Source organism: Lichenostomus cassidix, chromosome 10 (genome assembly GCF_008360975.1).
Source record: "Lichenostomus cassidix isolate B80296 chromosome 10, HeHo_3.0, whole genome shotgun sequence".
In the NCBI taxonomy this organism is placed as follows: Eukaryota; Metazoa; Chordata; class Aves; order Passeriformes; family Meliphagidae; genus Lichenostomus; species Lichenostomus cassidix.
Window position 1 is genome coordinate 12,793,024 of NC_139491.1, and position 25,619 is coordinate 12,818,642.

Genomic DNA, 25,619 nt, shown 5'->3' on the forward strand with positions numbered 1-25,619 from the left:
TGAGAAACAAGAAAGATTTCACTTGAACCTCTGAAGAACAGCAGGTTGTAATTGGCTTGCTCAGCAGCAGTAAGGGAGGTACCTGACTCAGAGCAGTTTTACCGCAGGCTCATCAACACAGCACTAGAGCACTTGCCATAAACAGACCAAGAATTATTTGTCATATGTTAACTCACACCAAACAGGAGAAAAAAATAAAAATAAAAATAAAAATGCATCCATGTGAACACGAGTGAGCAAGCACACTCAACTGGACATTTCTTTAGGGCTCTATTTGTTCATATTCCTGTATCTCAGAAAAAAAAAGTCAAAACTAAAACAAATCACCCACAAAGTCTCACTATATTCTTACTCTCATTCATATTTTTATTATCCATACTAATTATTTCTCCCACACCTATTGAGATATTTTCTATGCTCAAGATTATCACTAATGCAGAAATCTATGTAACTCTCAAATTTTATTAACCTCCATAGTCATTATGAGTCAACTTATCACTGTCCACAGTTTACTAAATAAGGTCAAAGTGTTAAGTTCCTCACTCTCCACCATGCATGTATTTCAATACACATCTTGAGCAATATTCGCTCTGACCACAAACAGTTAACAAATTTGAAATGCTTTGCCCTGTTTGTTGAAAGGCTGACTAAAATAGGTTGAATAAGAGGTATCTTTCTCCCTTTGCCAGTGTCTCTCCTTCTTAGCCCTGACTTCCCCTCAGTAATTATATAAAAGAAAATAGCCATATCTTAGCAAGTATAGCATTACACTCAACTGAGGCTCTCAAACTGCTGCACTTCCCTCCTTCCAGCTGCTATAAAAAAGTATTTTTGGTCCCTTCCAGTGCAATGCAGTAGCTATCTGAAGGAAAGCAGGGGCAGCAGCTACCCCAGACATTTCTGACTCACCTCAGCACTCCTCTCAAGGCTCTAAGTAAAACAGCTGGAAGCAATGCCTGCCACCTTCTCCCTGTTCCAAAACTCTAAAATTTGCACACAATAATATATATCTGCATAATACATACTTTATTATAAAGACAGAAATCAGTCACAAATCCTATTCAGGAAAGAGATGTAGAAATTTTAGAAAGTCTGCTAAAACTGCCACTGCAGGCAGTGTAGTTGAAATGGTCTGAACTTAACAAAAAGGAACCACTTCAAGTCCAAGATTGTCAGAGTAATACAGATGCTAAAAAATGAGAAAAAAATACTACAACTTTTGTATCAAAATGATATAAAATGTATCTAATAATGTTTATATTATACTTTCCAATAATGGTAATTACTATATCCATTCTTTTACCAGTTCTGTAGGTGTTCCAAGTGAAGCAGAAAAATGTCTAGTTAACATACACTGAAGAGAAATAAGATTCCTTCTGATGTCTTCAAAGGCATCAAAGAGTTTCTTTTTTTTTATGGGTTTTTTTTAATTCGAACTTTGCATTGTTCCTTGAATTAGATGTCGAATCTTTTCAGCATCTTTTTCTATATTTTCATTTTTAGGATTAATCTTGAGAGCTGCTTCATAATCCTGGAGACCTAATATAGATACATAAATTTAAAAAATCAATAATACAAGAGCATCCTCTTTAGCAACTAACTGGAAATAACTGTTCCCTAGTCATGTGCATAAGGTATTGATCTTGAGGCTTATTCTTGAGTAAGATGGAATCAGAATGACATTAGTTTAACTTTTATCAGTAAATAAACTTATATTTTCTTTATCTTGTTTTACAAAACATTTTAGTGGAAACACTCTACTACATAAACATTTTCACGTTTTGAAACATGAAAATAAACCTCTTCATTCACGTACATATATACCTATATGTATGTGTGTACATGACAAGACTGTTCTAAAGTGTTCTGCAGAAGAGAGAAAATGAAACTGTGAAAATAAGAAAAAAGTATATGAACTATGAAAACTAGAGCTTGGGGGGAAAAACAAATCATGAATACAGGAAGTAAAATCTTGCTTAAGTCTCTTTTATAAAGTTTTGAAGTGCAAATGAAGCTGTAAGGAAATGAATGACAAAGTGATTCATAAGTAGAAAAAGGTAAACAATGGCCAAAGCTTAGTACTTCAACAGTGACATTGTGAATAGTCTTCAATTTCTATTAGCAGCTTTCACTTGTAAATTTGCTTTACAAAACTAATGTGATACTCTTGAGGAATTCAATAGGGACACTAAATTCAGGTATTTTCACATAAATCACATGTACTTGATGAATCATTTTGCTCATCCATACGGGTTTCTCACCTCATTTTACAAACATGTAACTAAGCACTTCACAAGTATTTTAGAAATATTTCAGGTTATTTTAATTTCTTCAATGGCAAAGCTCCTTAAACTAGGAATGCAATCCATTTTCTCAAACTTGTAAAGGTTTTTCAAGTGGAATTGGAATAATCCAGTAAATTAAAAGAAAAAAAAATAAAGAATGGGGTACAAAGGTTTGTAACAAATAGACATAGATTGTATATGCCTCTTTCAAAGTCAGTCTTGAAAACATAATGGTGTGAGCAGCCTCACTGAGCTAAAAAGAGTTACTTGCTACAAATTCCTGTGCATGTTTTCACAAAACCAAGGCCTCACCTTCAGTGTATAATTCCAGCTGACAAAATGCTGTTCCACGTCTCACATGGGCTTTTACTCGAGCGTTCTCATTATCAGGAACAGGTGGTGTCAACAGTTCCAGTGCCTTTACAAATGAGAACACCCAACGTATTTATAAATAGATTTTCTATAACTTGGGGTTTTTTCTGATTTCCAAACACTTCTCTCACCTAATTACTATTATTATGCAGTAGCATAGTAACTATTCAAGCAGAAATAGAAAATAGCTATTCAAATTTAACTATAATGGCTTGTGAATATAGTCATTAAGATTTGTATCCATCACCCCTGTTTGCCAGCTACAGTTACATTGCCATGCCTAAAAAACTGACAAATACCATGTAAAATGTTTATTGCAGTCAAATAATGTGTTCTGTTTTCATATATATTACATCCCATGCAATCAAAAAAAAAAGTAGTACTGAAAAAGCACGTTTTAGTAGTAGTTACTACAAAAAAAAACCCAAAAAAAACCCCAAGTTTCAAGACTCAAGTACTTATTAATTCAAAAAATAATAATTCTCCACATTATTCAGGTGCCATTTGAGATAATTTCTCTCGTTGCACAAATAACGGCTGCTAAAGCATCAGGACAATACAGCCTTTCTTTAAAATGTTTCATTTGTTGAAAGTTTTTTAAGGTATCCTGCTCATCCCCCCACTTTTTTTTTCCTTCCAACCAAATGAAGCACACCACAGCATAACAGAAAATATTTGTGTGTATTTTGGTTTTGTTTTTCTCTGCTCCAAGTTGTGGGTCTTTTCAAGTGTATACATTGCTATAGTATTTTTATCTGTAAAAGAACATACTAGCCAACATATGGCCATTTGTCACAAGTGTGTGGAAACCTGGTTTAGGGCTTATTTTATTGTTATTTTGGTTTAGATTTCCTAAAATTCATTAATTACTATCAAATTTAAATATTTCACCACAGCTTCATTATATAAATTTTGAATCGCATTAGTATGTATTTACAGATCTGCTTAAAACAGAACCATCACAGCTATAAATCACATTAATGTATAGGATGACAACCTGAGCTCCTGGATTTTCATACCTTAGAGGAATCTTCGATAGCTTTGTGTAAATTTCTCAGTTTAAGGTGGCAAGCAGCACGGTTCAGGTACAGCAGGGGCAGTTTATTGTTCAGCCTCACTGCAAGGTTATACGCATTTACAGCCCCAAGGTAGTTTCCCATTGCAAACATTTTGCTAAATGTTGAACAAAAAGTGAAAAATGCACTTTAAAGAAGGTGATAAATACAAAATAAACACCTACTTATTGTTAACTCATTTTCAAAATTTTGAAGTTTTACCATCTTTTCGTTTGAAATGTCCCTTGATAGGCTTTTCTGAGAACAACACAGCTGAAGTTCAGTGCACCTTGATGCTGACAATACAGCTTAGAGACACACAACAAAAACAGTCACTGCTTACAAGCAATGAAGAACTGTTAGAGGTGGACACATTTATGTAGACAGAGGATTAGTTTTGAAAGCTTTGTATATCTGATTACGATTGCCTAATCAAACCTTTCTGTATAACACAGCTATATAAATAAACCAATATTTGTATCAAATTCCTAAAGTTTGTTTTAGACAGATGTTTTACCTCTCACTAAAAAAGTAAAATAAAATCAAATCCACTTAGGTATAACTGCACTGACTCAACTGTCTTCAAAGAAGGATATGCAGAATGTGTTTACAATGATTTTGTTCATCATCAGCTTCAACAATTGCATCTCATGATTTATCAGATTCTAACCCCATAAGCTGTCAATAAGATCTCTAGTACAACTACTATGACTAATGTAGACATTTACCATCTGTGTCTAGGATAAATAGAATATACCAAAACCAAACAGTGGACAAACACCATATAACTAATTGATTTTTAATACATCTTCAAGTGTAATGTAACTTACTTTCCCTTGTCCTTTAACCAATCTGGATTCTTCTCCTCTTCTTTTAAATCTTCCAGCTCAGATAAATCAGAATTTATTATTTTTCGAGCTTCTGCTTGTTTATGTAGCCACTGTAAACACAAAATGTGCAAGTATTATTTCTGAAGCAAAAATTCAAATCCAAAGAAGGATTTTATTTTCATCTCTTCACTCATACTTATCAAAAGAATTCTATTAACCACATATTTCGGACACAGGAAAATATTTTATAATGTCCAACATGAAAATCTTCAATGTTTCCCCAAATATGTTATTACCAAGAGAAGTCAGGTTACCACATCCCTAATACATTTTTGTTTACTTGTCTGTTTTGATCTTTCAAAATTACTTAGTGTTTATTCAATCAAGCTCAAAAAAGCTAACTATGAGCTTCCTTTAAGACAGAACTTAAAGGATCTTAAATATAAGAATTAGGACATTTCAAATTTGGTACTTCAAGGAATTAAATTAATATTGCTGCTTTTCTTCCTCCCCCAAAGGAACGTGTTATTTATTAATCTGCACAACCACATGGTGAAAACAATTTATATATAAAATTGTTCTTTATATCTTAATTTAAATAAAGCTGCCTTCCTTGGAAGATAAGGACATTGCTCAGGTAACATTCATTGGCACAGATTTTTATCAACTTACTTAATACACAATAAATAATTCCCCAGCCTACCTCCTCCTCTTCTGCAACGCGAGATTCTCGCAGAGCTGTGGGAAAAACTCGTGGTGTAAAGTTGACTTTAATTGTAGCAGCAGAACGGGGAGCTGGTAACTGTTCTTCCTTTAAATTTTGTGAAAACATTCTACAGGAACCATGACCTATGAGAAGAGTTAGAGCACTGGAAATGAAAAATGAAGCAAAACATTTTTCTGGTTTTCTACCAGAAGTCCAAAGTACACCTGATTTAGAAATATGGCACATTAGAATTAAACCTCTAACAGCTTGAGAAAGTTTCAAACAATGTTTCTTCTTAATGTAGCCAGCAAATAAATGGAATGATAGAGCATCCCTCACAAATGAACTTAAACTCCTCTTACACCTCTCTCTGTTGCTTGTATGATGCTGTGACAGGGCAACAACAGGAGATTAAACTAATCTATCAAAGCAAACAAATAAGAAATTAAATGTCTTCTGTTGGTTTAGTTCCCTGAATTGGCTCTCCATAGAGCCAAGGGACAGGACAGAAAGAGCAAAAGGACATTGAATTCTTCTACCCCACCCCCAGAAGGTCTGCATTACATTGTCAGAAAGGCTTTCTGATTTACTTTTCCAAAGCTTAGAACAAAACCTACCCTTGTATTTCCAAAGACTTAAACAAGGGCTAAGAACTCATGTGCTTTAGCTCAATAAATTGCCTGAAAATAACAATTTTAAAATAACTGCAAACTAAAAGAACTGGTTTAGTACGGTGGAGACAAAGACAAATGATGAATTAGAAACATCTAGGAATACAGTTATACCCACACTTTAAAGAATTATAAAGTACAGTTCAATTCTACAACCTTTTGTGGATTTGAGTCTGGTCTTAGAAATTCCTTCATTAGAAATCCCAGTTTTGTTAATTTTTTCTTTTTTTCTCTCTTTTAATGGCTCTATTTCTTGATGTAATTCCCCTCTTTTTTGTATGCTCTTGTATTTATCAGCATCTTTTTGTTGTTTTTTCCATAACTCCAACTCTTTAGCAACCTTCTGCCGCTCCTTTTCTTTCAGATCTTCAATTCTTTTTCTTTCTGCTTCCTCTAGCTATTTGAACAAAAAACCCCTATGAGATACATAACATCTGATAATACTAACATGACTAAGTAAAAGTTACCATTATTTTCCCAGTCTCATATCTCAAGCATAGCATAACCAACAATGTGACCACACAAGCAGAGTTAGTTAAGATGCTTAAAAATGACTGTGAGAGTAAAGATTTCTAATTATTTTTTAGAAATCTCATCTTTAAACTATTTTGCTAACAACCCAAAGGTACTATCTAGGTACATTGCAAAATAAGTATCGTTTTCATATTCAGTAATATGTTTTAAGTGCAAAAAAATAACAAGGTTCACCACCACTACAATAAAAATTAGTACTTTTCATATTTTTTAAGGTATATTTAACCAAGCATCTGTGAGATTTATGGGTAGTTGTTTACTGGTATGTCTTGTAGAACTCCTTCCAAACCTACCTTCATTGTGGCCTCCAAAGCATACTTTTTGTGTTCCTGTTTTGTAATCTTTTTTGCTTCTGTCTCCTCTTTTGCCTTTTCTTGGGCTTTTAGGACAGCATTCTCTCTTAGATATTGTAGTTTCTCCTTGTCAGCTTAAAAAAATAAACAAAAACTATTTTCGTCATTTAGACCTGGAGTTCTACTGGTATGTATCATGCTAATGAAAACATGATTTCTTCTGCTACTTTGGCAAAATGCAACATGGTTACAATTCCACAAAGCAGTGTTTACCAAGCCCATCTCTGAAAGAGAAAAATTAATATTTGCTTACACACAAAATGTGAGTTTTACAAGAAACATTGTTCTGTTTCATACACGCTAGAACCAGCAGATGTTCTTTGTTCTCACACACTTTCTATTTTTAATAACCAACAACAAGGTTTAACTCAGCCGATATCTACCAGCCAAAGTTTCACACTATGGGTTTCTTACACGCAGTCTAATTTTCAGAGTAGAGAACTTACCATTTGCCAGAGTCAGGGAATCCCACATGGCCGGTTCTTTTTTATACAAGGTGAAGAAAATGCTTCCATTTCCAATCTTTGCTGTGCTGTTTGTGTCATCAATAGGAGCATATAAAATGGCTTCAAATAAAAAGGGTGGGATGCTTACCTATAAAAAATATAATTTGTACTAATATTGACTATTTTAAATTAACTCTCGCAGATTCAAAACACTCAGTACAAGCATACCGTAAACCTCAAGTAATAGATATATTGACAGAACTAATTTGCTTTGTATGCTTTGTTTTTGTGGAGGTTTGCAGAGGCCCAGAGCAGGTGCTTCCTTCCCCTTAAGGGTGGTTCATCACCAGGTTACATATTTTATTAACGAGATTGAAAAGGTCGGTTCTTCAGCACTGCAACAATGGATGTCAAATTTAGAATTGTTATCACAGTATAAGCAAAAGTGTATAATTCAGTCCATTGATGAGAGCAAAGGCAGCTGGCACCTGTTGAGTAGCAAGAGCATTAGCAGAGATGGAGCAGTGCTAAAGCCATTATGTGCCGCAGGACGGGCGATTAGCAGCCTGCAGCACGGCGAGGTGGATTAGCAAAGATGAAGGGTTAAGCACTCCAAGCGTTGCCATGGTGTATGCTAGGGTTATGAAGTAAGCCCGGCCGCGGCCCGGAGCGGCAGGAGCCCGTGAGGCGAGCGGGGCGCGGCGCCCACCTTCAGGTACTGCTCGCCGCAGAAGATGCTGGCGGGGGTGGCCCGGGCGCCGCGCAAGGGCAGCGAGAGGTACACGGCGGAGAGGGTCTGCCGCCAGCTGTGCTCCCGCAGCCACACCGGCATCGCCGCCGCCTCTCCGGGAGCGCTGCCCGCCTCAGCCGCGGTGCCCGCCGGGAGCTGTAGTCCCGAGGGGCTGAGGGCGGCGGGCTGCCAGCACCCAAACCTCGGCAGGGCAGGAAGGAATGCAGCTCGGATCGTCCACGGGCATTTCTATACAGAGACAAACTGCTGTTAGTGCGGGATTTATGGCAAAAACCTATCAAAAGCTCAGGATGGATTTGACTGATACACAGAACCACAGAACGGGTCGGGCTGGAAGGGAGCACAGTGGGTCCGTCTGGTCCAGCCTCCCTGGTCAAGTAGGGTCATCCCTGAACTCATGGCACGGGATTGTGTACAGATGGCTCTGGAATACCTCCAGGGAGGAAGACTCCACACCCTCTCTGGGCAGCCTGTATCCACAGAGGTACTTCCTCAGTTTCGGTGGAACTTGTTGAGCATCAGTTTCTGCCTGTTGTCTATTACTCTGTTGCTCAGAACCACAGAGCCTGGATCCATCTTCGGGCACCTGCCTTCACATATTTATACACATTGATGAGGTCCCCCCCAGTCACCTCTTCTTGAGGCTAAACAGACCCAACTCCCTCAGCCTGTCCCTGTAAGAGGTTCTCCAGACCCTTGATCAGCTTGCTATTTCTCTGCTGGACCTGCTCCAGGAGCTCCATGGCTCCTGTTCTAGAAGCCCAGAACTGCACACAATATCCAAGTGTGGCCTCACCACAGCTCAGCAGAGGGGCAGAATCCCCTTCCTTGACCTACTCTGGCAATGCTGGCACTGAAACTTCCACAAGTCCCCTAAGAATAAATGGCTCGTACTGGCAGCCCCATGCTATTGCTGAGCAGTATTGTCTGTTGTACTGTCTCTGTCAAAAGCTCAGGAGGTAATTTGTACATTACTGCTCCATGTTTCTCAAATAAACTGAACACGGTATCTGCCAAAATAAAGTCTAGTATATTGAAAGCAACTGCTTCTGGAGAATATGGCCTGAAACACAAGCCAAACACAGCTGGATAAAAATTCAGGTACGTTTAAGTTCCTCAAAAGTATAGCATTATCTCGAACTATTAAGAAAAATCCAGAATTAAAATGTCTAGTTTTCCCTCTTTCATTTAAAATATGACCAAGAAAAATGGAATTTAACATGGCACACATTAGCTAGGATTTCTGATGAGTATCAGTAAAGATTTAATTTTTATGTTCTATTACCTATAATACACAGCAATGCTCAAGTAGTAAAGGTTACTTTAAAGTTCTCTACATATATAAAACTAGGTATCATAGAGATTTAAAACTTTTTCAGAACAAGAAATCCATCATAACTCATACGATTTCTGGGTTATTCTCCATCCTCACTCACCCACATCAATATCATCTGGAAGAGTGATTGATATTGAGATATTGATTGATATTGAGAGATTTATTCAATTCTCAGACTGGAATCTGAGAATTGAATAAATTCCTCTTGCCATGAACATTCAAAGTACATAGCAGCAGCAGCTAGAATGATTATAATATAATAGTAACTAAAAATCTCCTACCACTCCAGAATGCAGCTGTAGTCATCCAGAAAGCATCCTTCAGTCGTGGAGAGTTCATTCACAGACAGTAAGTCTGACTATTTGAGTGCAGGTCTTCTGCCTTGTTCACCGGGGTGACACTTTTAGTTTAATCACAGAGAATATACTGAAATGAAGCAGCTTATTATTTATTCCTGTTAGAAGGCCTATACTATGCATACATAGTTTACAAGACAAGGACACAGGTGTGGTTACCAGTATTCGGTCTTCTCAAATTACACAAAAGAGCTCCAACACATAAACCAAAAAATCTTTTTACGTAAAAGCTAGATCTGCAATGCAAAGCTTGTAGGAGACACAGTAAATATCACTAACACATTTTAGTCAAAGTAGCAGATTTAGCTGCTAAAGGACACAAAAGGGTCTTGGATCAACCTTGAAACTTTTGAATTGATGTGTATGTACAGAACCACCACCTCTGTCCCACACACTCCACACCACAGCCTTACCTGGACAAGCTGCTGCATCCTCGCTAGGCACACTTGCAAAATGAACAAGAGACACCCTTGCAGGATGGTTCTTCTGCTGGCACTTTTATCAGTCAAAAGTTTGCAGTGAAAAGTTTGTAGCACAAGAAAATAACTTTTTCCATTTAAAATCTGATTCATAAATTCCCATTTCCTGTGCTATGAAGGATGGAGATTTATATTCCAGACAAACCTTAATAATATTGATATTCAGGACCTTCCAGCTGCCAATACACACATATGTCTTTTCTGAGGTCATTTCACTTTTAATGGCTTCAGAAGTTTTAATATATAGGAGGAAAAAAATTCCTCTAAATAGTTTACATTTTCTTATCTTTAATTATTAACCTTTTTCCTCCCATCCTTTCTAAATTCTCATTTCCCTTATCCCTCCATATCTTTTACAAAAAGCAGAAACATTTTATGAGACTGGTTATTCCAGCAGTTGTGCATATGTGGCTTGGGACCACCTATATCAGGTTAAAAATTATTGGTAAGGCAGTGATTTAGTATGTGTTAATTCTGACGTTTTAACTAACAGGAAGAGCTTAGTAGTAATTTTATATATTGGAATAAATAATTCTTTGTATAATCACTTCCCAAGTGCAGAAAGGTTTTTTAAAAAAATATTTCTTCAGACAAGTGGTGCTTGAGCCTTCCCTCCCACCCTGTAAGAAAAGAAATGGGACTGAAGGCACAAGACCCCTTCTCATGTGCTTTGAAGTTACTGCAGATTAACACCTTTACAGAACAGTGGAGATCCCCAAGAGAGGCAGGAGCTGTATTTTCTGATCCATATGACCTCATGCCACTTGCAGGATTACACCTAATCTAAATGCATTCTCACAGGAAAAACATTAGAAGAGTCACTCTAGGCATTACATCATCTTCATAAAGTCAAAAGGCAAATTCCCCGCAAAAATTATCTTTATTTTAAAAGAAATTGAAACCAGACAACAGAAAGCAACAAAGTTACATACAGTGCTGGACAAAGTCTACCATATACATTTTTCAAGAACACTTGAATCAGATTCTGATACATGTTCTTCTAAAAGGTAAAAATATCACATCATTATTAACAAAAAAAAATTAAATGTCAACAATCTTAATCAGCTTATATTTTGCGTTGTTTGGATGGCAGTAGATTGGTAACTTGCCTTTTTCTACTCACTTTTAGCTCTAAAAGGAGAACGTGGACAAAAAATTCCACGTCAGAAGGCCCTAAAGAGCACAGTGCCAGCTCTAAAGGCCACAAACACAAGCTTGGAGGAAAGACAACATTTTAAATAAATATGCCTAACAACTTTGTATTATTTCACATTTCAGAAAAAAAACACAAACCAAAAACAACCTGCCAAGAAAGAAAGAAAAAAAAGTATATTAAGAGCTTGCCCTTCTTAAGTTATATGGAAGTTCAAATTTAAACCATTCTGTAGAGGAAAAGATGAGTGTCTAGGAACAGACACAACATCCCTCATAACTCCAATCCCAAAATGTCTCCAGTACAGCAATTCCTGAAATACAGTGCACAAATCTCCAAGTAAAAAGGCGGGGTTGGATCAAAAAATCTTTTGAGACTGTTTGAACATGAAAAGGAAAATTAATCATGTATGGCAAACAATGCAGAAATAGGTACTCCCTATGGTGCTGGGATAAGCCATTTCTAAATCAGGAGACCAAGGGTGATACTGAATACTTGAAGCTAGAGGCAGCACCTCTAAGGGCCTGAACACCATTCAGAATTAATTACTCCAGAACTCATGACCACAGCACTAGGCCACTAAAGAGACCCTTTTCTTCTATATAAAGTTATCACTTTCCCATAAAGAAGTGAATGTGCATAACTCAAGGTGTAGTGTAGGACAGTTATATTGCCTTAAAGAGTTCTGCTAAGTACACTTAGTTTCCAATTTTAGGGAATAGTCTATTCTAATATAGAAAGCTTCTGACAAAACTTAGCAATTGCAGAATACCTTTAAAATACATCCAGTTCTACATCCTCCTGCATATATCTAATCACATCCAACAGACAAAAAAACTACATGCCCTCTATGCCAAAAAACGAAAAAAATTATATGTTTTGTAAAGCAAGTTAAGAGTATTAGAATAGAATTTTCACACCCAAGAGCTGATTGCCAAATGTTCACCTATTTATCAGTGGATTATATTAAGAAATTCATATTAAGTTATGGCAACGAGATGATTATGCATATCAGTGCTGTGTTCTGAAAGGTACTCAGTTTTAATTATCATGAATTGCTACCATCTATCATACCTCATTCTATGCAAGATACCACACCAGCTACCAATCCATAAACAATAATGTTTCACATACTTCATAGAGTAGCTTAAAACACATCATGGTATGAAATAATTTGTATTACATAGTAATTTAATCCCTGGCCACAGGGTTAATGTTGGACAAAGTCTGGAAACTTTTCCAATTTGAATTACATACATTAACTTTGTCACACACCACAGCACTAATGCATGTATTACATCAGACATGCTCTAATTTAAAATCAAAACAAAAAGGTTGTTGCAAAAATACATGTCACCAATGTGGAACACATTCAAGATTGTATAAAAAGTACTGAACTGATATCCCAAAACAGGTATATTTAAGCAGTACATAAGGAAAGATTAGTTTTAATATGAAACAGTCATTTAAGTCACATACAACATGATAAGAAGCATGACTTCCTTTTTTAAAAATGTTACACCAATACTTTTACTGCCAGGCAATGTTTATTTATAAAATGAAAGGGATATATTTAATGCAGATGTGTTACTGTATTAAGTGGGAATAAAGACAAATGTTAAAAAGGTGCTACATTTGAACACCACTGATTTTGTAAAAATCTCAAACCATAAAAGCATTTCACTTGCAAATATCACAGACCCCCGAACTGCAAACACTTTAAAACATTCTTGATTCTGTGCATGCAGTTCCACCGACTCCGTTAATTCTCACATGCTTGAAATTAAGCTTGAAAAATGTGATTACAAAACTGGTTCTTAGATTAAAAACTTCAGAGGTCACAAAGTATAATCTTCTTTGAGCAGCCCCCAAAATTATATTTTTGTTTTAAGTAGAGCAAACTTCATTACTTTTCTCTAGCTTCTTTCATCTGAAGATCTCAAATAATAACTAGGCTTCTAAACAACCTTTGGAAGTAAGCATCAGTCCCATCTTCTGAAAGAAGAGACAAGCACAGTTAACCTGTTTGTTTCAAGTTGTAGAAGGAATAACTAAAACAGCAAGAAACAGGATTTTTGCTACTTGCTGTCTAGTCTGTATACAGCACTGTCACTTACCCTTTCACCAATATAACAAATGTTTTTAAGAGAAAATTCCGTGTTTTCTCATTTAATATTGGTCACTGGTAAAAAAGTATTAAGGACAGTACAATCCAAATTATACCTATTTATTTCAGCCTGGGGGGGTAAAAAGAATTTGGGGGCAATATAAGGCTGCATTTCTGACCATGACCAGAAACTATTTAGAAAAGACACAGGCATTTCCCATAAAAATGTTAAGGTTTGCAAGACTTACAAAATCTTTGCAATATTTTTGGTGTGCAGCACCAGTACAGTCTAAATCACCAGTAATGAAAGAAGCACATGAGAGTTCAATACAAATTGCTTCATGGAGAGTATTACAAAAAACCTCACCTATTCTAGTCAACCCTCCCACCCTCCCTTCCCACCCATCATTCTAGAACTAACTTCTAATGCTAATCAGCTGACATTTTCCTAGTACTTTACTAATTAAACATGATTGCTGTTTTTCCTTGCATACTTGAACTACTACTAGTCAACACATGCAGAGAAAACCAAAATACAACTGCTCTCTAGATAAAGAGTTCAAGTATGCCAAGAGCATATCAGTAGGGCAAGCATATTGGCTGGATGACTTCTGGAGATCCTTGTCAATCTCTAGGATCAGTGTGCTAACAAGTGTGGGATAGGTTGTTCATTTGTTTTTGATATAATTGACATTTGCTAATGCCTTGAACTTTCAGGTTAATAAATGCAGAAAATTTACAGGGTTACAAACCCAATATAATACCAGTTTAGAAAAACCTAAAATAAATTGTTAGAATAAGTTTCACAAGTACACAGTTTAAGGCCTTATAAAGTGATATTCCAGTTGATTTTAAGTTTTTAAGAACACTGTATTTAAATACTAATGTTCTGATAGCTAATCTAGAAAATAGTTGCCTAACTTCATGTTGGGTTGAGGAAGAGATTAAGAAATACATAGCTATTTTAAATACAATGTCTGCTCTAAAATGTTAAAACGTTAATTGGACTTCTGGGAACAAATGCCCCAAAAATCTTCTCTCAAGAGGCATGGGGTGTGGGAGCGGGAAAGGTAACAATATCATCACTGGAGCTTTAGTTGAATTTTCACTTAGCAAAATTTTTATTTCATTTACATTACTGTAGGTGTGAACCAGCTCCATTAAGCTTACAGTGCATATTGTTGCAGAGATTAAACTGATTCCCAGAGGAACAAATCTATCTAAACAAGGTTTGGTTTAATTGCTACTTCAGGTACCAAAAGCAAATTCAAACAGTCTGTCAGTCATTAGGAAAACTACTGAAGAATAAATCTCTCTAACAGAGGTTGTTGCTTGTTTGGTTTTTTGTTGTTAGTTTTCAGATCACACCTCTAACAAAACAAGATTAAGTCTAGTTAACATACCAAATTAAAGCAACTAGTGATGAAAACAGAAGCTCTCTGGATCTATCTTACACTTTACCTCTCCATACATGAGAATTCTCAAGATATGAAATATGCCATTTACATTCTTTTATTTTTCCTGATGATAGGAAAGCAAAAAAAAAAACCAAAAAAAAGGGCAATACTGCACTTATCCAGCAGAACTTTTCACTTTTAAAATAAAACAAGAACTGTTGTGTGGATCTGCACAGCATCTTCCAGGAATGTACCACAGTAGAGCCCATTTAAAAGCACACAAGATGGTGAACTATCAAACAGGCCTTACTTTCACTAATTAGCATGGTTTACCATAAAAACTACTTCTTTATTAGATGACTATATTCTCTGCAAACTCCTACATCACTCATCGCAGACCCGAAAAATTTATCACATTAAGGAACATGACTAGTACCTGTAAGCTTGACATGAGATTTAATTGCTGTTTAAAGACTGTTTCCAGCACTGTGGTACATATTACAAGCAGAATGTGTTATTATAGAGCCTTCTTTTATTAATTCAAAACGTTTCTCTCTAAAGAAACTTTCAATTGCACATGCAACTTTATCACACTGCTAAGGCTGAACTGTCCAAGGCTAGATGCTTCCCAACATTCAAAAAAGAAGGGGAGTTATTTTTGAAATCAAGAATAAGATCAAATTACCCTTATTAAAATAGAATTTCTTAGCATCACACATGAAGCCCTAGTGCCATTCATACTTGTCAGTAGCATATCAGGTTTAGCAAAGAAGCTAAACTTCTGACTACTTACTCCTGATGTGAGCTAAACTCACCTGATATGACAGCTGTATTTTTTTTCTACACCTTAGATCTCCCACCCCTTCACTGCAAAACTGGCTGAGGCAGTGGTGGGAACTTAGTTTAAAGACTTTGCTTGCCAAATTATCATGCAATTCAGAGCCTGTGCAGAGCACACTCCATTGCCTTGCCCCCTTCTTCATGCCAAGTGGACTGTGTAAGCTCAGGGTGACTGAGCAGGCTGTAGCTGACAGCCTTAGAAGCCAGGCAGGATTTTCCATGCACTAGTTCATTCACAGTTCTCAGGCAGCACTGAAGCAAGAGACTGTTGAACCACCAGTGAGAAAGAATGAGAGAGAGGTGCATGACTGCACAACTGTGACAGATGCAGAGACTGTATCCCAAGGTATGTCCTCAAGATAAATGAATTAAGGTTACATGTGCAACCCTAGTTTTGGCATTCTCTAGATTTAAAGCAGTGGACTTCATCAACTTGATGTGTTCTTTTTCCAATTTAATCCTATTTTGCAACAATTTCCAAATAATGCAAGACCTAGCAAGAGCCTTCAGCAAGTAATTGCTGAGAAGTCAAAAGAGATTATTGCCTTTCCAAGGAAATAGAAATGCATAATAGTTAGTGGGTTTCATTGTGTTACTAAGCATGAATTCATGATTTTTGAATAGCACATTAATGCTTTACTTCAAAAATAGGAAAAAGCACATACAAAATTCTCTGTATTTACCCTAAAATAACAACTATTAGTACTGCACATTCCTCCATGTCATCTCCACTATATTCAAAGAAAGGCTAGCAAGAACATCAATGACAGACAGTCACGCCAAAAGAAAAAAACAAAGTAATGAGTACTTGCAAATATAGTACCATTAAAACCAAGCACTAAATGCTAGTGTTAGCTAACACATTAATACACACTAGCAAATCAGGGCTATTCATACAGGCACATTTTTTCATTCAATAATATTGTCAATGCTCGTCCTACTTCCGATCAATTGTCAGTTACAGTTTAATCAGAAATAAAAAAATATTCCATCCTGCAAAACATTTGCACACATAAAACTAGGAGTACAAAAACTGAGATGGAAGTTTTTGAATGAAAACAGATTAAGGAAAAAAAGATGACAGCAATCAAACACAATTGATTGTCTGCAGAAAGCGAAGTACCCAATTTGTAACCGAATTTTCATAGCAAGTATTTCCTCCACTAGCACCAACTCAGGCTGTCAGCCTTCTGTGTTCAGTGCAGGTGGTCCTGCAGTCTCTCTGGTGCGCATTAACTGCACATCCTTGTCAGCCATGCAAGTGTCACAGCCCCACACCGCTGATGCCTCTGCTGTGAGAAGGCCATAAGCTGACTCTGTCATGCCTGTACAGATCCGATGGAACCATTTTTGACAAGAGGCTTCACACAGGATGGCATCCTGGTCATCATTAACTTCATGTGTACAAATTCCACATGGATAGACGGGTTCAGAGGACGAATGTCCATGACGACTGGGATGGAGGGGTGTTTTGCTGCTCTTTTCAGAGTTGCATCCTTCAGCAGTACCTCGAGGCTGGCGGGACTTGCTCTGAGTCCCATTTGAGTGGCCAGCATTGGTGTTATCAGCGCTATTAGAATGGCTGTTATCCTGATTTACCACATTGTTTCGAGTAACGTTTTTTAGGTCACTGTTACCTTGACTCACAATGTCCTCTGTCCTGTGATGATGCTGATGAGCAGCAGTGTTCTGGCTGGATGCTTTGCTTGCACCTTGACTAAAGTCTTGCTTTTGTGCTGATGATTTTGTCTGGTTGTACGTGTTTGGTGGAGGAACAAAAGAATGGTTTGACTCTAGCTGAGAATTTGGAAAATTTGGATTGTTTCCAGGACCAAAGTTAGTTGGCACATCAGGGTGAGGTATCTGACCAGAATGGCCAAAGTTCTCCCCAGGATTTGGCCTGAAATGCTGAGCAGGCATATTGACATTTTGATTTATCTGACCACTGCTATAAGGTGGTTGATTCCCAAAACCTGGGTTATCATGTGGACCAAAGCTGAAAGAGTGGGGTCGACTAAAACCCATGCCCACAGGGTTTTGAGGAAGAGGGTGTGGCTGGTTTCTGAGGGAGTAAGAACCACCATATGGTGATGACACTCTGGGCAGCATGTGAGGTGGCATTCTGAAAGTATTATAGCCTCCAAATCCAGGATAACCAGGATTACTAAAATATGGATTTCCTGAAGGAAGTGGTTTGTAAGACACAGTATTATAGTTGTCATCAAACGGATTTGCAGCTACAAGGTGATCAGAGCTTGGGTTCGGTGGTGGAGCATATTCAGATGGAGGAGGAAATGATGACCCCTACAAATATTTTAAATAGAATATTTTAATTAGTTTTAGTAATTCCCTGCAAGACAGACCAACCACAAAGGCCCTGGATTAGCAATACGACTGCTGAAAGAACTGTTCAGCTGTTGTGTAAAATTTGCCCACTGTACTCTGCCAGGCTGTCTGAAATTTCAGTACAGAGGCAGGAGAGAAGCTTGGGCTCCAGATAATGTGGTGATTTATAGTAGTCTCAGTCTTTAAAAAACTTGCAGTTGAAAATACTACTTGATATGTTACTTCTATTTCATAATCTTTTACAAAAGACAAGTAACAATACAGAAATCCAACTGTCACAAACACATACACAAAGTATTTCCAAATGTTGAAGAGGAGATTTGAAGCATTTCCTTAATTTCATTTTAGGTTCACATTACAGAATATACATCTTTTAAGACACCCCACTCCTATGAGGATATACAAACCTAATGGTACTATAACCCTAAAAAAGGCATATAGAATATAGCAGACTGGTATTTCCTATAGTGTGTGGAATATTCTATTCCGTACATTTCTACACCAAACAGAGCTATCCCTTATGAGCATTCAGTAATTGTGGACAGTCAGCAAAGCATAGTCAGTAGGTACAAAATACAAGGATTATGCTCTCGTTACAGAGCACAATCAAGTGTTTAATGAAGCCCAGAGTCTGCTTAAATGTCACCAGTGCAGTTACACAACAGAAATTCATTCTAGACTAGCCTGTAGGGAACATCTACTGGGTTCATGCTCACACTAACTGTGCTCACAGAAAGCATTTCCCCCTAAGTACTAATAAACTAAGACTGAAGATTTATTAAAAAAAAAAAAATTGCTGTGGTGCAAATTTTGCACCTGGTAAGAAAAGAACAAAAGGAACAGAAGCTAATCTGAATTTCCTCTAGAGTTATTACCATTCTAGAACACAAAGAAACTCCACCAAGAAAGAGGTGGGAGACCTTGTAAAGTAGCTGAATATTTCTCAGAGCAGATTTCACCATCACTACTTTAAAACAAAACAAAAATGAAGGAAACAGATCCACATCTCAATGGACTCTGCATACACCTAACAGAAAGTGATTGCTTTACCTACAAAAATAAAGTTATTCCCACTGGGCAGTACCAAATTAACAGATACTCTCACTCAAAGATGAATGAACACACAGAGGAAAACTCTGCACTATAGATATCCAATTGCTTAAGATGTTTTGTATTGAGGCTTTCTTTTCCGGAAAGAAAAACTGCATATAAATGTCAGATTGCAGGTATTCACTGGAAAGGAGCTGTACCTGCCTCACAGCTTTTGCTTGAAAATCACTTGGGGAGTATGCCAAGAGTTTGGTTAAAGCATTAACAAACTATACTGATTCATTAGCCCACAAACCTACACATATAGGAATGAAAGTAAGGAGAGAAGTAGTCTCATGGCAACTACTCGTGCTGTACAGATTTCTACCAATGGCTACAAAGTCATTATAAAAAGTCTGTCTCAGAATCAAATCCATATGGTAAAAATACAAGTTGTTTCAGTCTCACTCTTTATATGTCTTTGGCAACTTACAAGGATTAAAATAACTTCTGTGCAAATAACTAGTATTAGGAAGATTTCAACTTCACAGTAAAACTGAAGTATTTGGTATGTAGCTGCTATTTGTGACAACAAACTGCTATTCTGAACAATGAGAGACAGCCATAGCAGCAAACAACATTTGAGTGCACTGTTTATTAAGAATTCAAAGGGAGCAAAAAGAATTTACCTGTGTATTGGCTTTGCGCTTTTTCTTATCAGGGCTTCCAAGTTGAACTCCTGGTCCTCCTAACCCATCCAATCCACTGTCACCACCTACAAAATGTCAATCAGTGCAATAGTGCATTAGTTTTCTTACAGGCTGTATTGTAAGTCTGCCTGTAACTGCCACAGCAACAGATTCCTGTTGCAAATACTGAACTTGCATTGACTCTGGTGCCTTGTGTTGCACGTCCTTAAGGAGCACACATCTGGAGATAAGTTAACACACCTCCTACACCAGTCTTAGTCTACTGCCACTTTAATGTCCCATTTGTGCTCATTCCCATTGAAATAAACATTTCCAAATTTTTTATCTGTCCCTTGATTCTTAACATCTCCATGTCACCAGTTAGAAGTATTTCTTGTTTGCATAACTCATAAAACTTTCAAAATAACTGCAAAAAACCATGCCTAAGACTCACCTCTTATTTAATTCACATAGACACAGCATCTATCAAGCTCTCTGCAGCAATATACAAGGGAGTGTTACAATCCACCATGAAGGAAAAGCAAACACTAGCAGATCCGTGAACAAAAACCACTGAAAACCTGCCATGTTGTTTAGACAAATCTCCTGTGTATCAGATCTAAATTTCACTAAATGCAAGACTTGATCAAACAAAAAGAAACCTGCCAAAAACAAGTGAACCAGCCCACCTCTGCAGAAACCTCATAGAAAAACTAAGCAAGGCTGTTCTGGCACCAAAAGAAGTTAAGAATGCTCATTTCATTGGTTACTCAATCAGACTTGACCCTGGGCAAAACAAAGAGATATCTGTACTTCACCTGGGATTCTTCTTCACCTTTCACAACAGTGGGACAAGCTCTCAAAGCTGTATAAATTGTGGCTTTCATTTTTTAAACCCTAGTTAAACCATAGATGAAAAATAAACCTAGAACACTCCTTATTATTCCAGTCAGTCTGTCTTCATGGGGCTCAAGTGAAATAGCCACAATATGGGAATGCAAAGAAAACCCTGAGCTGAAGTGTGAGAAGCATTTTCTGGTGATACGGGAGCAACACGTTAAAGTACTAACATCATTACATTAAGAAACTATATTAAATTTTTTTCCAGGTCCATTAAGAAAATAGCTTATTTACTCTTTTATATAAATATATAGTGACAGCATAGAACAGTAAGGCATAGAACATAGGCAATCCAACCAAAAAATTGTACTGTGGTTTGTTTAAAATTCATATGCAGAATACAAGTAAACTTTATCAAGATGCAAGCATCCAGCTGAACACACAGGTCTTCATTACCAAAGACAACCTGGAGATAACTGTGAGTTATCAGCAGTATTATGCAAAGGACCATAATGTATGACATTACACTGCTCTGTTAGACAAGTGTTCCCAACAGACAGGTAAACCAGCTTCAGGACTATTCAGTATATAACAAAAAAATCTCTTCTCACAGGGAAGCAACAGACCTACTGTACACAGACCAAAATATCCAACTTATTTCAAATACTCCTGATCCAAGGAGGTCTGACAAATTTTCATTCCTAGCACTTCCTTCCTCCCTGCCTCCTTTTTTTGAGGTTTCAGGGAATTTACCAGTCCTGCTTCAAGTAAGAACCCAGTTCTGCCTCTACTTTAATTACTTCCTTTTGGCTTTAGCTGTCACTGCAGAAATTTGATTTCATTTTCATTACACATAAGGAAGATACATGGATATCCCAGATCAACACCTATTAAATTTTAAGTCTGAATTTCAAAGATGAGGGCATGATGTCACAATCAAGTTCTCAAACTCATGCCTGCACACAGCATATCATGGTCCAAGCTACCATCAGAGAAACTAGGGATTACTGTTTTAAAAAAGAGTCCTTTTTGCCTTTATTTAGAATAAAAACTCCTGGATATACATAGTGTGCTCTGAAGCACTACCACTGCACTACCTGTATATACTAAATGATTACAGAGTAAAGTTGTAAAATTTCCCTTAAATTTCAATGCTATAAATCATCTTCTTGATAATCTATTTTGTCAATACTGTCCCTGCACTTTCTATTGGCTTCTTCTCCAGCACTCCTAGAAGTTTATACTAAATACAGTGTAAGATTGTACTGTGAACACTAACCTTCACCACTGCATAAAACATGCTTCCATTCATGTCCCTGTACTCCTAAAATATAAATTATGTTAATGACTGATAGCAAAATATTACAGATATCCAGATTTCTTTTAATAAATTTACCAACTAGCAGCACAGACATCAATAATTTGTGATCAAGTAGAATATTGAGGGTCATACATAAGTGCTGGTTTACAGTAGCCTAAGTTAAAACTTTATAAAACTATGTAGAAATTCCCTCTCTGGGACATCATTCTTCAAAAGCATAAGCACATGAACATTAGAACTCCAGTGACAAGTTCCATCAGTTTCTACCTGAATTACTTTCATAGGCAAAGCCATTCACATGCCTCAGTTTACAGAAGGGAGTCCTGTGTCTGAAAATGCACAAAGTTTTTGTATTTTCAGTTCTCACTGTGTGAGGCCAATGATTTAATTCAGCCCTAAGAATTTATATTTTCCCTGTGGGTTCTATAATGATTTAATTTATACATGAAAGGAAACAGAATGTTAGTCCTAGCATACCTCCAAAAAAAGAGTGAATAAGGCTCATTTTCATGCAGCCAAAATAAACTTTCCACAAGTCACTTTTGGTACCTACCACACAGACTTTCATTAAAGGTGTACCAAGAATTTTGGAATGCTGCACTAATGAAAAATTATTCATTGTCTGAGACTAATTTTTCAGGCAAAAATACAATCCTTTTGACTGGGATATCATCTGTCTAATGGATCTAAATATAAAAATACATATCTGATAACTATTCCCCTATTAAACCCCAGGTAAAATTTATTTCAGCCATTCACATTTGGGCAAAGGAGAAGAGATAAGCTTCATATTCTCCTTTACTTCATAATTACACAAGATGGACATTTTCAGTGTTAGTCAGGAGAACTGCAAGTTGTGGTTTTGTTTACACATTAAGGGATTTTGATTTTGCATGTAATTTATGCCATACTTAACATACTGCAAATACTATGGAATATTTTCATACTCACTGACAAATCCCTGTCTAGGTTTTTAGAGGACAGATGCCAGAGTCTTTTTAAACAGCGCTTTATCTCAGTAAGAACATTTGCCCAAGAAACATAAAAGGATGAATAAACTTTTCATTATAGACAGAAGACTAAAAATAGTCTAATTTCAACCAGATTTGGAGCCTATTCTGTGGCCCAGAGACTGTAAACAGTTTTGATATGAAGCTGTAATCGGGTGGAACTTGGTGGGTAACTCAGGCATGTGAAACCATATATGCTTAAATATTTGCAGAATCAGGGCTTGAGAGTGGAGGAGTCTAATGAATCCCAGTCTCCTTTGTAAGGCTGCTGAGTGTTTTCATTCTCGCATTTTCAAGGTTGCAATCCAGCTGTTACTATAACAGTTTTAGAAAAGCAAACTGTAAATCAATGACAATATGCATCGTGGAATCCACACCTTTTCCCACTTATCCAACCAGAAAAAAGCTTAAAATATCCAGAACAATAAAATTACAGGGGCAAAACAGGAGGCAGGAAAAAGAGAAGCACTAAATTGCAAATTCTATAATTTTGCCATGATTTTCACCCAACTTAAGTCACCCATCCTGCTGCATTTGATGATTTCATTCAGAAAGGCATTTCTCTGTCTAAGGACTATAAGGACACAACTAGCACTACGCAGGCTGATGTGCCACTGCCATTAAAGTCAGCTGCACTGCCGAAGTCGGAGGAGACACTGCATTTCTACCCTTCTCCCTACACCTTTCAAAGAAACGCGTACTTCAAACCTCACCAGAGCCATACACCAGTGCTATTAATAAAGAAGAATATTTCGATTTTTTTTTTCATTTCCCGAAAAAGGAAATACAAAACCCCAACTAGACTCAAGCACAGGAGCCAAGAATGGGGCAGGAGAGCGAACACTCAAGTGTAATTTATGGGCTCTGCATCAGCACGAACTCGGACATGTGGCACTGCCGCCGTATTCCCTTGCACCAGCAGTATGCTCGCTGCATACTAATGTGCTGCACATCCCCAGACACACAAGAGCCAAGACCGCACGCCGCCCTCCCCTGCGGGGCACACCTGCGCGAACGGGGAGCCTCGGGGCTGCTTTTCAAGGCCCGGAGGCTGCGGGAGCCCGCGGGGCCCGGCCGGGCCCCACCGAGCAAACTTCGAGCGGCCCCCGCGCCGCCAGCCCCGCCGCAGCCGCAGGGAGAGACCGCGGCGGGGGCGGCCCGGCCCGCGCTGCGCTGCGCGGCGGCGGCAGCGGGAGCCCGGCGGGCACGGCGGCGCGGGCGGTGCGCGCATCCCGCGGCTCGGCCGGAGCTCCGCACGGGAGCCAGGCCCCAGCGGCGGCCGCCCCCGGGCCCGGCCCGGCCCTGCCCGTACCTCGGGATCTCTTCAGCGCGATGGGGTCCTTCTCCTGTTCCGCTGACATTACAGACAGCAGCGCATGGCTCCCAGGGCGGCAGGAATCGGGGCTCTTTGATGCTGCTGCCGCCGCCGCCGCCGCCGGCCCGCACCCCGCCCCCTCCGCCCCCGCCTCCTCCGCCGCCGCCCCCGCCCGCCGCTGCCGTAGCCGCCGCCGCCCCAGTAGCGGAGCTACGAGACTTTGCAAAGTTTGGGCGCGGGAGGGCTCCGCTGCAGCCCGTGGCGGGGGCCAGGCCGGGCGGGGTCCGGCGAGCGGAACGCCGCTGCCCGCGGGGCGCCCGGGGGTCCGCGGAGCGCCGAGCCGCGCCGGCCAGGGCCCCCGCAGGCTGCGGGCGCCCGCCTCGCCCGGCCCCCGCCGCCGGGGTTGCCGGGTCCCGCGCAGCGCCCCCGCCGGACACGGCGCTGCTCAGCGCGCCGAGCCCCCGCTGCCCGCCGGCTCCCGGGAGCGCAGGGGCGGCAGCGCCCGCGGGGCGCTCCGCGGGGCTCCCCCTGCTCCCGCCATGAGCGCGGCGGGACCGCCGGCCCCGGCCGCGCCTCCTCTCGGAACAAAGGCGCCGCGCTGAGGCGGCTCCGCCGGTGCCACTACCCTCCGCTCAGCCACCGCCGGGGCTCGGTCTGGCCGCGGGACAGCCGCGGGAGGGCCGGGACCGGCAGTGTCCCTGAGCGCGGGCTGCGGCAGGAGCGGGGCAGGGCCCGTGCTGGGGAGTCGCGGGCCGGTCCGGGTCTGGGCCGCGCTCTCGGGCCGGCAGGGGTGCCACGGCTCGGCTCCGGGGCGGCACGTGCCTCACGGCCGCTTCCCGCCTCCGGCTGCGGCTCCCGCTCTCGCAGCCTCGCGGGCGGTGTGTGAGGGCTGGAGCTCCGCGCTCCTCCCGGGCAGGCGGGACACCTTCCGCACGCAGGGCTCCCCACACACAGGTGTCACCGCCAGCCGGGGCTCGGGCCTGGGGTACCACACAAACCGCTGGTGTCCTCACAGCGTCACGGGTAAACCCTGCGCAGCCCTGGGAAAACACACGGTGACACGTAAATCGCTGTCGCTGTAATTTTGTGGAAACACATTCTGCCTCAGTTTCTTGTCTTCTGAAGTGGCTGCGTTTAGAAGTATTACATATGGAGTTCTTGGTCTAGATCAAAACTGTTAATCAACTGTATTAAAAGTACCATTTGAATAATTATTTATTTTCCCTTAAACGGTATTTTTAAATGCCCGGCTGTATAGGATGGGGTTTGCTCACATGCCTGACTTCACAATACCTGGCAGTGCTATTTCTTTGTGTACCTTCTTGTTAGATGGATAGTTGGGACTTTTCCAGTATTTGGAACACTTTCTGAGGGGAAAAAATCATAGCTGTGTGAAAG

At 39.4% G+C, this 25,619-nt stretch overlaps 2 protein-coding genes across 6 annotated transcripts; both read right to left on the bottom strand.

Annotated features, from left to right (window-relative positions):
- Positions 1–253: 253 nt before the first annotated feature.
- DNAAF4 (dynein axonemal assembly factor 4) lies at positions 254–10,944 on the bottom strand. 5 transcript variants are annotated; one of them, XR_014854315.1, is made up of 10 exons: positions 7,962–8,156; positions 7,253–7,400; positions 6,747–6,880; positions 6,076–6,316; positions 5,246–5,391; positions 4,543–4,652; positions 3,677–3,830; positions 2,598–2,703; positions 1,304–1,539; positions 254–981 (listed from the first exon to the last, which is right to left on the bottom strand). XR_014854315.1 is itself a non-coding variant. In XM_085070686.1 (9 exons), the coding sequence occupies exons 2-9, from the start codon at positions 7,278–7,280 to the stop codon at positions 1,427–1,429; spliced, it is 1,032 nt and encodes a 343-aa protein (XP_084926812.1). In that variant the 5' UTR covers positions 7,281–7,400; positions 9,621–10,944; the 3' UTR covers positions 1,006–1,426. The 5 variants fall into 5 exon arrangements, 3 of the variants coding, with proteins under 3 accessions (XP_084926812.1, XP_084926809.1, XP_084926811.1); XR_014854316.1 differs by lacking the exon at positions 254–981 and adding an exon at positions 1,006–1,189; XM_085070686.1 differs by lacking the exons at positions 254–981; positions 7,962–8,156 and adding an exon at positions 9,621–10,944 and having other exon boundaries at positions 1,006–1,539.
- Positions 10,945–11,035: 91 nt separating this feature from the next.
- On the bottom strand, positions 11,036–24,373 carry PYGO1 (pygopus family PHD finger 1). Its single transcript, XM_085070687.1, has 3 exons — positions 24,219–24,373; positions 19,736–19,821; positions 11,036–17,975 (listed from the first exon to the last, which is right to left on the bottom strand). The coding sequence occupies exons 1-3, from the start codon at positions 24,265–24,267 to the stop codon at positions 16,854–16,856; spliced, it is 1,257 nt and encodes a 418-aa protein (XP_084926813.1). The 5' UTR covers positions 24,268–24,373; the 3' UTR covers positions 11,036–16,853.
- Between the last annotated feature and the right edge of the window lie 1,246 nt (positions 24,374–25,619).

Coding starts and splice junctions, on each gene's coding strand:
- PYGO1 (XM_085070687.1), bottom strand. CDS start 24,267: ATGTCAGCGGAACAGGAGAAGGACCCCATCGCGCTGAAGAGATCCCGA. Junction 19,822..24,218: donor CGCGCTGAAGAGATCCCGAG/GTACGGGCAGGG, acceptor GACATTTTGTAG/GTGGTGACAGTGGATTGGAT. Junction 17,976..19,735: donor AGCGCAAAGCCAATACACAG/GTAAATTCTTTT, acceptor AAATATTTGTAG/GGGTCATCATTTCCTCCTCC.
- DNAAF4 (XM_085070683.1), bottom strand. CDS start 8,084: ATGCCGGTGTGGCTGCGGGAGCACAGCTGGCGGCAGACCCTCTCCGCC. Junction 6,881..7,252: donor TTCCCTGACTCTGGCAAATG/GTAAGTTCTCTA, acceptor TATTTTTTTAAG/CTGACAAGGAGAAACTACAA. Junction 4,653..5,245: donor GCGTTGCAGAAGAGGAGGAG/GTAGGCTGGGGA, acceptor TTGTGTTTACAG/TGGCTACATAAACAAGCAGA.